At 37.4% G+C, this 13,174-nt stretch overlaps 2 protein-coding genes across 4 annotated transcripts in view; one reads left to right on the forward strand and one right to left on the reverse strand.

Annotated features, from left to right (window-relative positions):
- The window catches only part of Cpsf160 (cleavage and polyadenylation specificity factor subunit 1), a 277,975-nt gene that overhangs the window by 199,360 nt on the left and 65,441 nt on the right, over positions 1 to 13,174 (reverse strand). For both annotated transcript variants that reach the window (XM_067151119.2, XM_067151118.2), the window contains exons 8-9: positions 4,042 to 4,215; positions 1,798 to 1,935 (exon numbers count right to left, since the gene is read on the reverse strand). In XM_067151119.2, the coding sequence (XP_067007220.1) occupies positions 1,798 to 1,935; positions 4,042 to 4,215 (312 nt within the window). The remainder of the gene's footprint in view (positions 1 to 1,797; positions 1,936 to 4,041; positions 4,216 to 13,174) is intronic.
- Positions 1 to 13,174, forward strand: part of LOC136877253 (uncharacterized) — a 285,454-nt gene that overhangs the window by 109,618 nt on the left and 162,662 nt on the right. The gene's annotated exons all lie outside the window — the stretch shown is intronic.

Genomic DNA, 13,174 nt, shown 5'->3' on the forward strand with positions numbered 1-13,174 from the left:
CTATTTAAAAAGCTTTGCAAAAATTTCCTAGGCTGATGATGGCACAGGAAGGTGCCGAAACCGGTCCCTAAATGACAGATAATAAATGTGATATTTTAATGTTTTCACTATTTTATTGTATTGAACAGGTGGAAACCTTTATCCTTATCTGAAACTGTAAATTTCAATTCAATACGGACCAAAAATGAAATTCTTGACAATAAATAATTCTGACAGTTCGGGGGCTGTGTGTGTGCGCACACTTACGCATTAGGATTTATCTTAGGTAGAGCTGCATTTTTGTAAGCACCTAGATCACCTATCACGCGACAACTCGAAGGATCTGAACCCGGCCTTGGAGGCCACACGCAATCACTATTATTATATTTACATGGTGAAAAATGCCCAAATACAGTACCCATATTTTATTATTTTTGCTTTCCCCCTATTTCATATGTCCCCCGCATTTATCGTTTTACTGCATTCATCTTCATTTTCACCCTCTCACTTGAGAAACGATGCATCAAGGTTTTACTGTATTTGTTTTTGTCAGTAGTAAACATCGAAATGAATGTGTCCTTTTTTCATTAACACTGTCATGTAATCAGCCACCATGAGCCAGATTCTTTGATCTGCTATAACACATAATCGAACATTCCGATAATGGGAAATTTATGAGTAGGTACACCCCTGCTTGCAACTCTTGTATTTCACCACAAGTGGGCCTCTCCATGTCCTGGGCCATCATCATCATTGTACAGCTCCAGTTTGCCGGATACTGTTAACGAACCTCTTCCACTTCTTCCTGTCCATATACAACTTGTCATGGGGAACAACATCCACTGTCCTTCCTCTGGTAACTAGATCAATCTTGATCGTGTCCATCCATTGGGTTTTCCAGCAGACCTTTCTCCCTCCACCTGTCTTTCCAAATTTATTCTGGCTGTTCTTGTAGGCTCCATCCTCGTCACATGCCTGTACCACCGTAGTCTGGATGTGCTGATTCAGTCTAACAGGGATGTCTTTATTCCGGCTTCTTTCCTCCCCTCCTCATTTTTTAACTTTCCATCTTGGTCTTGTGGATGGTGGATCTAAGAAATTTCATCTCTGGGCCATACATGTATTTAAACTGCGCTGTCATATGCAATTTACATTGCATTTCAGTTTACCTTTAAGCAGCTTGAGGAACAAAATTTGAACATGCGACAATTATGCGATGAAAGTTTAAAATCCTATTTTTGTATTGAAAACAAAGGATGTGACTCTTACACGGTGGCGACGATAATGCAGTGAAATATGATACTCTTTGTCCTGTGGAGACAGAGGTTGTCAAGTGCTCCATAGGAAACTTTACGCCAGTATCAGGCAAAACTTAAAACTGGAAGAGGAGCACCTAACTGCACTGCTTACAGGAAATCACCCCAACTTCCAACAGGGCAACAGTAAACTGGGATATATAGTCAACCATATTTCCCTTACTTATTTTATATTTTATTTTATAGGGGTTCTTGTAAGATAACTAATAATAATAATGATAATAATAATAATAATAATAATAATAATAATGATAATAATAATAACAATAATAATAATCATAATAATGGCGGCATATGGCCTCCGGAGAGGCCTGGTGCAGGTCTTTTTCTAGTAAACGGCCTATTAGGCGATCTGCACGTCTGTGAAGATGGGGGCCCTGCCTAGGATGATATCTAATGTTGAATACGCCACACACACCCAGCCCCCGAACCATTGGAATTAACCAATTAAGGTTAAAATCCCCGGACAAAGATAACTAATGAAGACAGGGGATGAATTTACCATGGTAGAATTTTCTTGACTGAGAATCATGAAGGCATGCATGCAGTCCTCACTTCGGGATGGGTCATCGGAGCTATCCCTGCTTCCGATAACAGTCCACATGTCCACACAACCAGGAAGTTCAAACGTAGTCACCACCTACAAACAATACATCATGTTAGGACACTGTTCATTTTGGTACTTCTGTTTCTAAAAAACAACAAAATGAGTTAGACAACTTGTATTCAGATCTGTTTTCTGTATACAGCTAGTGTGTAGTCCTTTCACTGGTGAATGTAGACACCCAACTGAGTGCAAAATAGCAAGTATGTCTTCAACAGTTGGGCCAGGTGTCACACAGCGACCTTGAAGGATGTTGCCATTTAACACTCTTAAGGACGGATACAAACTTTCTAGAGATGGGGAATCTGATTCATTTAGGAGAACCAATTCATTTGAAATGATTCACCAAAATTATTTGTTCATTCCATTACCACATGACTGACAGCCAAAAGCGAAACCACGGAATCAGATGAACCATTCCGTTATGTTCTTTATAACTGCTACTGCTTTACAATTTACAAGAAATGAAATTCAAGGTGATCGCTAGCATTTTAACAAGAGTAATATTCTTTTTTAGAGGTTACAGTCGAAAAATGCTACACCACTGTCAGACTAATCTTTTCCAAACTTAAGTTAGGAATTGCCTATGCTTAACTGTGATTTTGAGAAAGTAACATACATTCTTCAAAGCTACCGTTCGGAACTATTCGACAATCGAATTTGAAATTTATAGTAGACTGTACATTTTTGTGGCAGTTCAAAAGTGAATATTACAGCAGCTCACCATCACTTCCTTACTTATAATTTTTTTATGAAAAAATATTTTTAAAACATCTGAAACCATATATAAACATGACCAACTGACAGTGAAATAATCAACCGTGACAAAGCAGCTGCTACGTACGGTGTTTCGAACTTTGACTGTTCGTACGATTTTCATTAATTTCACAAGCTACTCACTAGATGGCATCTTAGGTAGGTCACTCACTCTCTGTAGTAGGCAGTGAAATAACAGGAAACAAATCTGCACCCGCATGTAAGACTATGAATGTAATGTCATCCTCAAATGGATCATGGTCAATTTCGGCAAGAACATTAAATAACCAAAGACTTTAAAGAACCACAATAATGTATTGCCGGGCTGAGTGGCTCAGATGGTTGAGGCACTGGCCTTCTGACCCCAACTTGGCAGGTTCGATCTTGGCTCAGTCGGGGGATATTTGCAGGTGCTCATGTACATCAGTCTTGTGTCGGTAGATTTACTTGCACGTAAAAGAACTCCTGCGGAACAAAATTCCGTCACATCGACGTCTCTGAAAACTGAGAAAGTAGACGTAAAGACAATAACATTATTATTAAATAATGCATTACCGCCAAAAGTCATTGCGTTAGCAAAGTAACTGACTGTCTTTTAAAAAATACAGTTTTCTTTACAAAGCACTGACTCAGATAGGTCTTGTGGCGACGATGGGGTCGAAAAGGACTAGGAGTAGGAAGGAAGCAGAGCTGCCGACAGATGAGTTATAACCCACTATCTCCCGAGAGCAAGCTGACAGCTACGTGAATCAAACTGCGCAGCCTCTTGCTCGGTGACTTAATAATGCAGGGATTCCCGGCAAATATACACAGGGGTTTACCCCCATTGTTTCCACCTTTACCCCATGAACTAAATCAATGGATGTTAACACATGACCGACTGTCTTCCACATGTAAAATTCAGTAAAAGTAACGAAAATATATTTTCATATCTAGTTCGTTCAGCAAATAAAGTCAACAAAAAAAAAAAAGTCTAAAGGAATTAAAAATATAAACATCTAAATCTGGACATAATGTGGACGTTTTACAAGTGTGAGCATTCGACGAAACTACGAAACTAGTTTCGTCTTTATAAGTAGAGCGGAATAAATGCGCTCTGTCTCCTTCCAATTGTCGCGGCCACTCTCTGCTTTATGATTTCCGAGGATTCTCTCTCAGTGTATGGAGCAGATAATTTAAAAAAAAAAAACACAAATATTTTGATATTATGTTCACATTATGATAGGTATTTCTATGATGTCTTCGCCTCAGCATGGCTCAATTCTATTTTAGCCTTCTTTATCCAACTTCACAATATTCCCTATACTTGAATTTTTTTTAAAGAAATAACCAAATTTAAATATACAATAGTATTAAAGATCATTAGAAATTTTTCTGAAGTCGAACCTGAGGTCTCAGTGATCGTTGCAGAACACACAAAGCACCATTCTTGCCGTAACCAGATGTTGTGAACAGTTCAATGTCTGGATCTTGAATATTGGAGAACTCCTCAGACAAAAAAGCTGGTTCACCCATTGAAATGTTTCCACATGGGCCAATGTTGAGTAGACTGTCACATACCTGCAAGGGAAGTTATTTATAAATATTAAGGTATGATTAATTTAGTGAAAAAAATGAAAAAATTATATATTGTCTGCGCAAAACTAAACCCCATGGTGCAACAGCCCCGCTCTCACTGGTCTGGAATGTGAAAAAATACAGATGATAATGATGATGCTTGTTGTTTAAAGGGGCCCAACATCGAAGGTCATCGGCCCGAACAATTACAGATACCATATTTAACCATGTAATTTTCCCCATCGCATAAGTTTCCTATCCTTAATACTGAAATGGAAATTTGGAGGGAAAATAAACATTTACCAGGTATTGTAATAGGAGTTAATCATGGCAGAAATGCTATTATGGATGCGGAAATTATCTCACGGAACTGGAGTATTTATCATAGAGTCAGGATGGAAAGAAATAAATTGACAATATATCAAGTAAATAATATTACATCAATATATCAAGTAAATAATATTACTTGGTATATTGTATTGAAAAGGTGGACACTCTTGTCGATTTATTTCTTATAAATGCACTTCAATACAGAACAAAAATGAAATTTATAGCTTATAACAGGATGGGAATGCTAGGAGGGGGAGTGTTCATACTGGGGAAAGAGGAATTTGTAGACTATGGAAAAGTTATGTTATGTTCAAAAGCAGACATCTTCCCAATGTAAGGAAGGTCTGGGAGATACTATGAGACAGAGATGTTCAGTCACGGATGAAGCTGCCACACAAAGGTAAGGGGATTGGGGTCTTCCAGGAATACATGCCACAGGGAACAAATAGATGAGAGATTGCCAAGGCTTATTCTGTGCGGAATGGAGAGAGGCTATCAAGAGGATGGCGAATGTGTGCGGCATTCGCTCCATGCCAGGAAGGTACCAGGACAGCAACCTCTGTCGGCATTGCCACACACAGCACGAAACCCTTGCCCACGTCCTGGGTGCCTGTCCCCACAGGAAGGTAATGAGAAATTCCCACCATCATTCGATACAGCACATGATCGTGAATTCGCTGAGACATAATGGTTTTACAGTGCACGAAGAGATTTCAGGCCTGTCTACCAAAGTGAGTAACAGGCGTATTGACATGATAGCCTTTCAAACAGCTAGCAAGAAAGGTCTGATCCTAGATCCCACAGTACACTTTGAGTCGCACTTTGGCTGTCCTGAAGAGGTGGATGCCGAGAAGAAGTCAATACACCAGGCAACCATAAAATATTATAAAAGCAAATACAGGAGAACCTCGATAATTCGAAATCGGTGAATTCAAAATCCTGTCTAATTCGAAGCAGCTCTCGTTCCCAGGTACATGAGATACAGTTTTACATGTTATTTAAATTGTTTAATTCGAAATACGGATAATTCGTAATTTGAAGTACAATGTCGGCCCCATTACCTAAATTCAGACTTTTAATTCGAAACTGCCTTTACATTTTATTTATTTATATGTCTTGATACTTCCTTGAAGGAATCGTAGTTCAATCCATTGATTGGTCGGCTTGGTATGCAGACGCCTCGGAATGTCTGCGTCATTGTTGAGAATGTGTCTCAGATTGCTTCAAGGCCTTTACATTTTAAAACAATAGTATGTTACACAGTAATTTAAATTCAAAATTTATCTGCGTCATGATAGAATGCGTCTTCCGGAACGTGTAAGGGTAGCTTTCTGCTCTTTCACACACTTCGGTGTGTCTACAATGTGCTTCATAAATGCTAAGTTCAAGTGAAATCGGAATTCTTTTGTATTCAACATTTTTAAGGAACGCCGTAATTATCACGCAGCAAGCAGTGTGCGAAACAGAATCCGCGAACGCTGACGATGCCGACAGTTGACAAAAAACCGTGGCTCATATAACCAATTCATAGGCACCGAACAATATTGTCACTGCTGATGAAACTGCATTGCTTCATTTTAATGCCGAGCCCAAACAGTCTTATGGTTTTAAATGAGAAAGTGCCAGCCGCGAAATCGTATACGGATGGGGGGTCATTGTACTGTGTTGCAATGCACATGGAAGCGAGAGAATTCCTCCCCTCGTCATACTAAAATTCGATCAGCCACAATGTTTTAAGGGCGTCGGGCACTTTCCGAGCAAGTACAAGGCATCTAATAATGCAAACAGTACAGTAATATAAAAAAGAATGTTTTTGCACAGGGGAACCAGCATAATTTATCCTCGTCTTTGAATCTTGTGATTCTTTCTTTGCGTGAGGTTATGTTTGTCAATGATTTATCCAAGTGCATTATTTGAACATTGTAAATGCACCTTGGTGGATACATTTCGGAAATAGTTTTTTTCCTTGGCATTTGAAAGGTTTAAACTCTGAATTAAGGTGACTGCATGCATTAATGGGCCTTAGAATACTTTGTGACACGGCAAGTGTTCACATTTCTGAAGCACGAGAGAAGTGCCATGGTGGGAAATTGTACAAGGGTAGAGTGACTGTATTGTGTTTTCACGCAGAAGGAAGTGAGAGACTTTCTCCCCTCGTCATAGGAAAGTTTGATTTAGCCACGATGTTTTAAGGGCATCGGGTACTTTCTGTGCAAGCACAGGACATCTAAAATGCAAACAGTACCGCACAGTAAGCCAATGAATAAAGCACTTGCACATGGGAGCCAGCATAGATTTCTTCTCATCTTTGAATCATGATTTTTGTTTTTTTTTCTTTCTTTATTTCTCTCGTTGCGAGAGGTTATGTTTGTCAGTTAGCTATCCAAGTGCATTATTTGAATACTCTAAATGCATCTTCTTGGATGCACTTTGGAAATAGTTTTCTTTCATGGCATTTGAAATGTTTAAACCATGAATCAAAGTTAACTGCATGCAGTAACGGGCCTTGGAATATTTTGTAAAGCGGCAAGGGTTGGCACTCCTGAAATACGATTTGGCGGTTAATTCGAAATCACATAATTCAAAGTCCGATTTTTGAGTCCCGACGACTTCGAATCAACAAGGTTTTACTGTACCACCAAAACAACATCTGAGTCATGGAATCAAGATCGGTGCTTGAGAAACAATAATTGTGAGATTCTCTTAGTCTCAGCTGGACACAACTTCACGACATTGCTATCGCCACAATACAAGGTTCAATAATACTCTGCAATCATTTATATAGCCTATGACAAGCTGTATATCATGCTATATTTCCAAATTTATTTCTGAGCCTTGAGATTTTTGCTATTTCTATCTGGCACTTTCAAGCAAATTCACCAATGACTTGGAGACATAATATTATGGTACACAAGTATGAAGGATGAGTTTTCCACCTAATCAATACAATGAAGCTGATAGATTATAATATTTTGGTAGTCGATATACTTTGTCCTTGTGGTGGCCTCCTGATGGATGAAGTTATATTGATAATAAAAAAACATGAAATTCTAGAATATCTTGTGCTCAAGATAATAGGCAACTCAATGTTTTGGGGGTTCACACAGATTTGGAAACAGTGGCACTGAATCTGATACGAAATTATTTGATAAGATGATGTGGAGAAAAACACAAAAAGGAACGTTATTCCAGTAGGTGATCTCAATTTACCAAATCTTAACTGGGAAGGTTGCAAATTACAAAAAACAAGACCAACAAATGGTAAATAAGTTAATCTGGGAAGGACAGCTGAATCAGAAAGTGATGCAACCTACTAGAGAGATAAATATTCTAGACAAGGTGTGGATAAAACCAGATGAGCTCTACAGAAAAACTGAAGCAATATAGGGTACAGTGGAACCTCGATTCTCCGTTTTTGGAGGGACCACGGAAAAAACGTAAAACACGGGAAAACGGCAAATCTGGGAATGAATGAACCATCACCAATTTGACTAAACATCACAAAAATGAAATATGTATACTTATAATCTTACAAACACCCCTAAACTAAACCAAACTACAGCCCCAATGGGCCTTCCACCTACCAAGCGACAGCTGCTCGGTCCGAAGGCCTGCAGATTACGAGGTAAAACATGGTCAGTGTAACGAATACTCTTGGCCGTTATTCCTGGCTCTCTCTAGACCGGAGTTGCCATTTCACCATTAAATAACTCATCAATTAAAGGTAATCGTAGAATGAGTGAACCTGGGACCAGCCCTCATATACGGATAAAAACTCCTGACCTGGCCGGGAATCGAACCCAGGTCCTCCGGGTGAGTGGCAGGTAAATTAGACTGCGGGGCGGGCTTTAAATATTGATTACCGGCATGCGACTTAAAAAACTCGAAGCTTTATTCAGTTTTACCGGGGAAACTTCATCAGTTTCCTCTGAAAACTTCTTTTAGTTCAGCAACTTTGATCAGAAAAACTCTTCGAAAAATCTAATCCCCGTAATGCCAAGTCAAACAACAATCGACCACAGTAGTTTTTAATTCTCTAATCTAATAAAATAAAGCACATTAGACACAAAAGTACCCAACATGATGGCAAAATCTCTCTCTTTTTTTTTTTTAAATCTTTCATCGTAATTTGGTCACTGGTATACTGTTCGTAGTCAGGTTATGTAAACCTTGTATGGCGTAAATTTAAATTAGTTCTACATTGACTTTTAAAGGTTATGTTGAACTCAAGAATACAGTATGGTTTCGAATGTAAATTTCGATTCTCAAGTTTTCGAATGCATTATATTCAATTCTGCCTGTTACTAATCACAATCAAATTGTAAAGAGAAAAGATATCATTAACACTTCTGAAATTATGGTTATTTGCGACTTTGAGCTCAGCTGGAAAGCTCGCTCTCTGTACAAATCGGTATGAGTGCGAAATGATACAAAGTTTTTAAATGTAACGTGCGCAAATAAAACGACTGCGGTTTTTATAACATTTAAATACAAAAACGTGAAATTTCCAGTATTATATTAGGACCAAAACAGTAATAGGCAATCCCAAAACCTCCCATGGCTTTATGTACAGTATGTAATGTGTAACATCTGTTCTGGTCTCGATAACATAATCGTATACGATAATATTAAAATACTAAATTTGTGTTTTGATTCCTTCCTGAAAGCCCAGTGAGTATACAGAGCCCTGTGGGAAGTGCCGAAAACCTGTTCGGTGATACTCGGAAAAAAAAAAAAAAGAAAACATCTAACCCTGGACATAATGTACACATTTTGCAAGTAGGTACGAACGTTTTAACTAATCTCGTTCCGTCTTCAAGCAGAGCTGTCGAAATGCACCCTGTCTCCTTACAATTGTTGTTTACACTCTCTGCTTTATCATTTCCGACGATTCTCTAAACAATACCACCGGAATACGATGCTAAGATGGTCCCTTATGCAAGTTCACCGCCGATCGCTTCTCCGGTAGGTACAGTATCTACTTCCTCAAATTACCGCAATGACGGGACATTAACACCAAGATCCGTAAGTATGCAGTAGCCATTCTTTCGTGATGCGGTTTCTCGAAAAACACGTGATCGAGGATTTAGCATTGATGGGACTGAAATTTCTGGACGGTTGATCCGGGAAATAGTTTCTTCCAGGAACTGATAATGCGGGATTTTTACAACGTGATTTAATTAAGATGCTCACGGGACCACATCATTTGAACGAATAATACAGGAAAACGTACTTTCCGGGAATGTATAATCGAGGTTATACTGTATAAGTGATCATAAACCTGTTTTTGTTGTAATTAAAAACAAAAGAGATAGAAACGAAGGTTGTAAAACTAGGATTACTACGACAATAGCATATGGGTGCGACGAGAGGATTGGTGGGGTTTAAAGTGTACAGTAAAAGTCCACTATAGCGAGTACAGCATATGACGAGAACCCCGCTACGTCATATTTTGTCTGTCCCTTAAAAATTCCTATACAAAACTGTATATTATCCTTCGGTTACAGCGAGAGCCGCATCACTGACACATCCATTATTACGAACGATTAAGTGTGCGTTACCGATATTTATGTACCCAACCCTTATATCGCATGCGATCGATCATCTTCAGTATTCTTGATTAATAAATTTCATGATGTTCCGTATTGATATCTATAGTATGTCATAGAAAGAAAGAGATCCACCTTATCAATACAAAATTTAATATTGTTATTTAAAACAGGACCGGTTTCGACTTATTACAAGTCATCTTCAGCTGTCATTTACATTCACATTAGAATACATGTTCAAACAGGTGTATCTTACAAATAAACATGTCGTGTTTGATAGACATTAGATAGTATGTCTAGAAGTGAAATTCTGCTTCTTATATCTAAGTTTAAAGGATCAAAAATATTAAAAAGATATCTATCTTTAACACATTAAAAAATTACAACACATGATAAAATTTGTTGTTTACACCTGACCTTGAATATAGCATTACCGTTCAAGTTTAACTAATAATAGTTCTTAAAAGGACTTTTATATTGCATTGTTTTTAGTCGACTAAATATGCTTAAATGTAGCCGCATGTGCTTATACAGATACTTCTTATTAGGCTTAGACTTCAAAGCTGAAATTACAATAACAAAGTGAAGTGCGTTTGAATTAATATTGAATGACCTCTTCAAATATATACTGGGTAAAATACATTAAAATCAACATAAAACAATGGTACATTTCAATATAAGTTAAAAAGTAAGAGGCAGTCCTGCAAATTTGTAAAACTTCATATGAAGTACTGTTCTTCATGTGTACATGCCAAGTTCAAATGGGGCACTATTGGCCACTATTTGCTTAAAGTCCAATCACTATAAATTTATACTGTCTGGTTGAATATACAGATTGAAGATGAATGTGCTGCTGGGGTTATGAAAGCTGTTGTTGTAGGTGGTTCTTTTTCGGTCTATGATACTTGCTAACTATCTGTAAAAAGTAAATGAAATCAGTTAGAAGTGCATTAGAATGTTAAAGTGTTAAACTTGTGTGTGTCTGTGTGTGTATTGTAGAGATTACTTACTGTCGTGAGATGATTGGGAAGTGTATCGCTTGGCAGCTTGGCGTGTACTATATCGTGAACTTGTGGTATTGGTATCTGTTCGCGTGAGGGGAATGGAGGGGTGGGGAAGGGGAGTTGCTAATTGTGTAGAGGTGGAGTTAGTTGTGTCTTTCTCCTGCGCTGTGGATTGCGCGTGGTGTTTATTGACTGTTCTCAAATAATAGTTTTTTATAAAAGGGATAATTTTATTAAATAAAATATTGGTTTTTTCTGTGATTTCATTAATATTATAATTAGGGTTGGCATATTGGTCTATTGTTATATATAGTTCTTCAGTAATATTGAGTAAGGGTCCTTTGGGGTTTGTGCTTAATATTATCATATCATTATCTATATTAGTAAAGTTATGTTTGTAATCAACCATGTGTTGTCCTATTGCCGAAAAATGGTTGTGTTTTATGGCTTTGACATGTTCGTTGTATCTGATAGTAAAGTTTCTGCCTGTACGTCCTATGTAGCTTGTTAGGCAGTTATTGCAGCGGATACGGTAAACTCCAGAACGAAGGTATTTGTTGTTATTGTTGATAGTTTTTGTGTTATGTATGATGATGTTGCTGTTATGTGTAGTCCTGTAGGCTATTTCAAGGTTATGTTTTTTGAAAATGTTGGTTAACGAATATATGTGCGTGTTATTAAATGTAAAGGTTGCGTAGTTTTTCTTAGGTTTGTCTATTTTTGATAATTTAGTTTTGGGTTTTGATTTGAATTTATGAATGATTGAATTGACTGTATCTTTCTTGTATCCATTTTTTCTTGCTATTTCTTGGATTAAATGTATCTCTTCATTAAAATCTGTTTTTGAAAGCGGTATGTTAAAGGCTCTATACACCATACTGTAATATGCTGCTTTTTTATGGGAGCTAGGATGAATGGAATCTGTTGCTATTGTGTTTATTGTATGGGTAGGCTTGCGATAAATTTTGAAGGATAAATGATTGTCTTGTCTAGTAATGGTCAAATCGAGATAGTTCAGTTTGCAGTTGTTTTCTGATTCTTTTGTAAACTGTATATGTGGGTCTATGGTGTTTAATGTGTCTAACAAAGTGTTGTCATTGGTTAGTCTATTATCGATGATAGCAAATACGTCATCAACAAAACGGCACCAAAAGAATATTCCGTTTATTGTACTGATTGAGTTGTATTCGAGGTGGTCTAAATATATTTCAGCAATTACACCGGAGGCGGGAGAACCCATTGGTAAGCCTAGTTGTTGATAAATTGTGTCATGGAACTTAAAAAAGTTGTTATTGACGGCAAATTCTAAAATTATTATGAATTCCTCGATTTCTAAATTACTTAGTTTACTGTAAGTTTTCAGGTTGGATGAAATTATATCTATAGTTTTTTTAGTGGGGATATTGGGGTACATATTGATAATGTCATAAGACGCTAAGGAATGGTATCGTTCTAGTTGTAGCTCTTTAGTTTTGTTGCAGAAGTCTACTGAATTGTGTATAGTTTTATTGGCTTGAAATGAATAATGTTTTTTGAGGAATTTTTGGATGAATTGCGATAATTTATATGTAGGACTTGCTCTGTAATTTACTATGGGTCTCATTGGTATGTTGTCCTTATGTATTTTTCGAAGAGCTCTAGCATTCGGTAGTTGGGGGTTCATAACTATGAGATTTTGTGCTTCAGTTTCGGTAAGTAGTGGGTGCGTGTTTTTAAGTAGAGTCTTGAGATTTCTTTGTATTATATTTGTAGGGTCCTTGCGTATGATCCGAAATGTGTCGTTATTGAAAACTTCTTTTGTTTTTTGAATGTATACATTTTTGTCAATGACTACTGTGGTATTGCCTTTGTCTGCTTTAGTTACGACCAGATTGTTTTGTTTTATCTTGTTGTTTAGTCTATTTATCTGTGTTATATTAATTTTTTTATTGTGTGAACTATTTTCTTGTAATTTCTTAATATACTGTGGTAGTCTTTTTGCGATGTCGTGTTTTACTTCATCTCGTAGGTCATATGGAATTTTCTGTAATACAAGTTCAGTTTCCGCGGTGGTAGTTGTGATATTTTGTAAAACTGAGG

Source organism: Anabrus simplex, chromosome 7 (assembly GCF_040414725.1).
Source record: "Anabrus simplex isolate iqAnaSimp1 chromosome 7, ASM4041472v1, whole genome shotgun sequence".
NCBI classification, from domain to species: domain Eukaryota; kingdom Metazoa; phylum Arthropoda; class Insecta; order Orthoptera; family Tettigoniidae; genus Anabrus; species Anabrus simplex.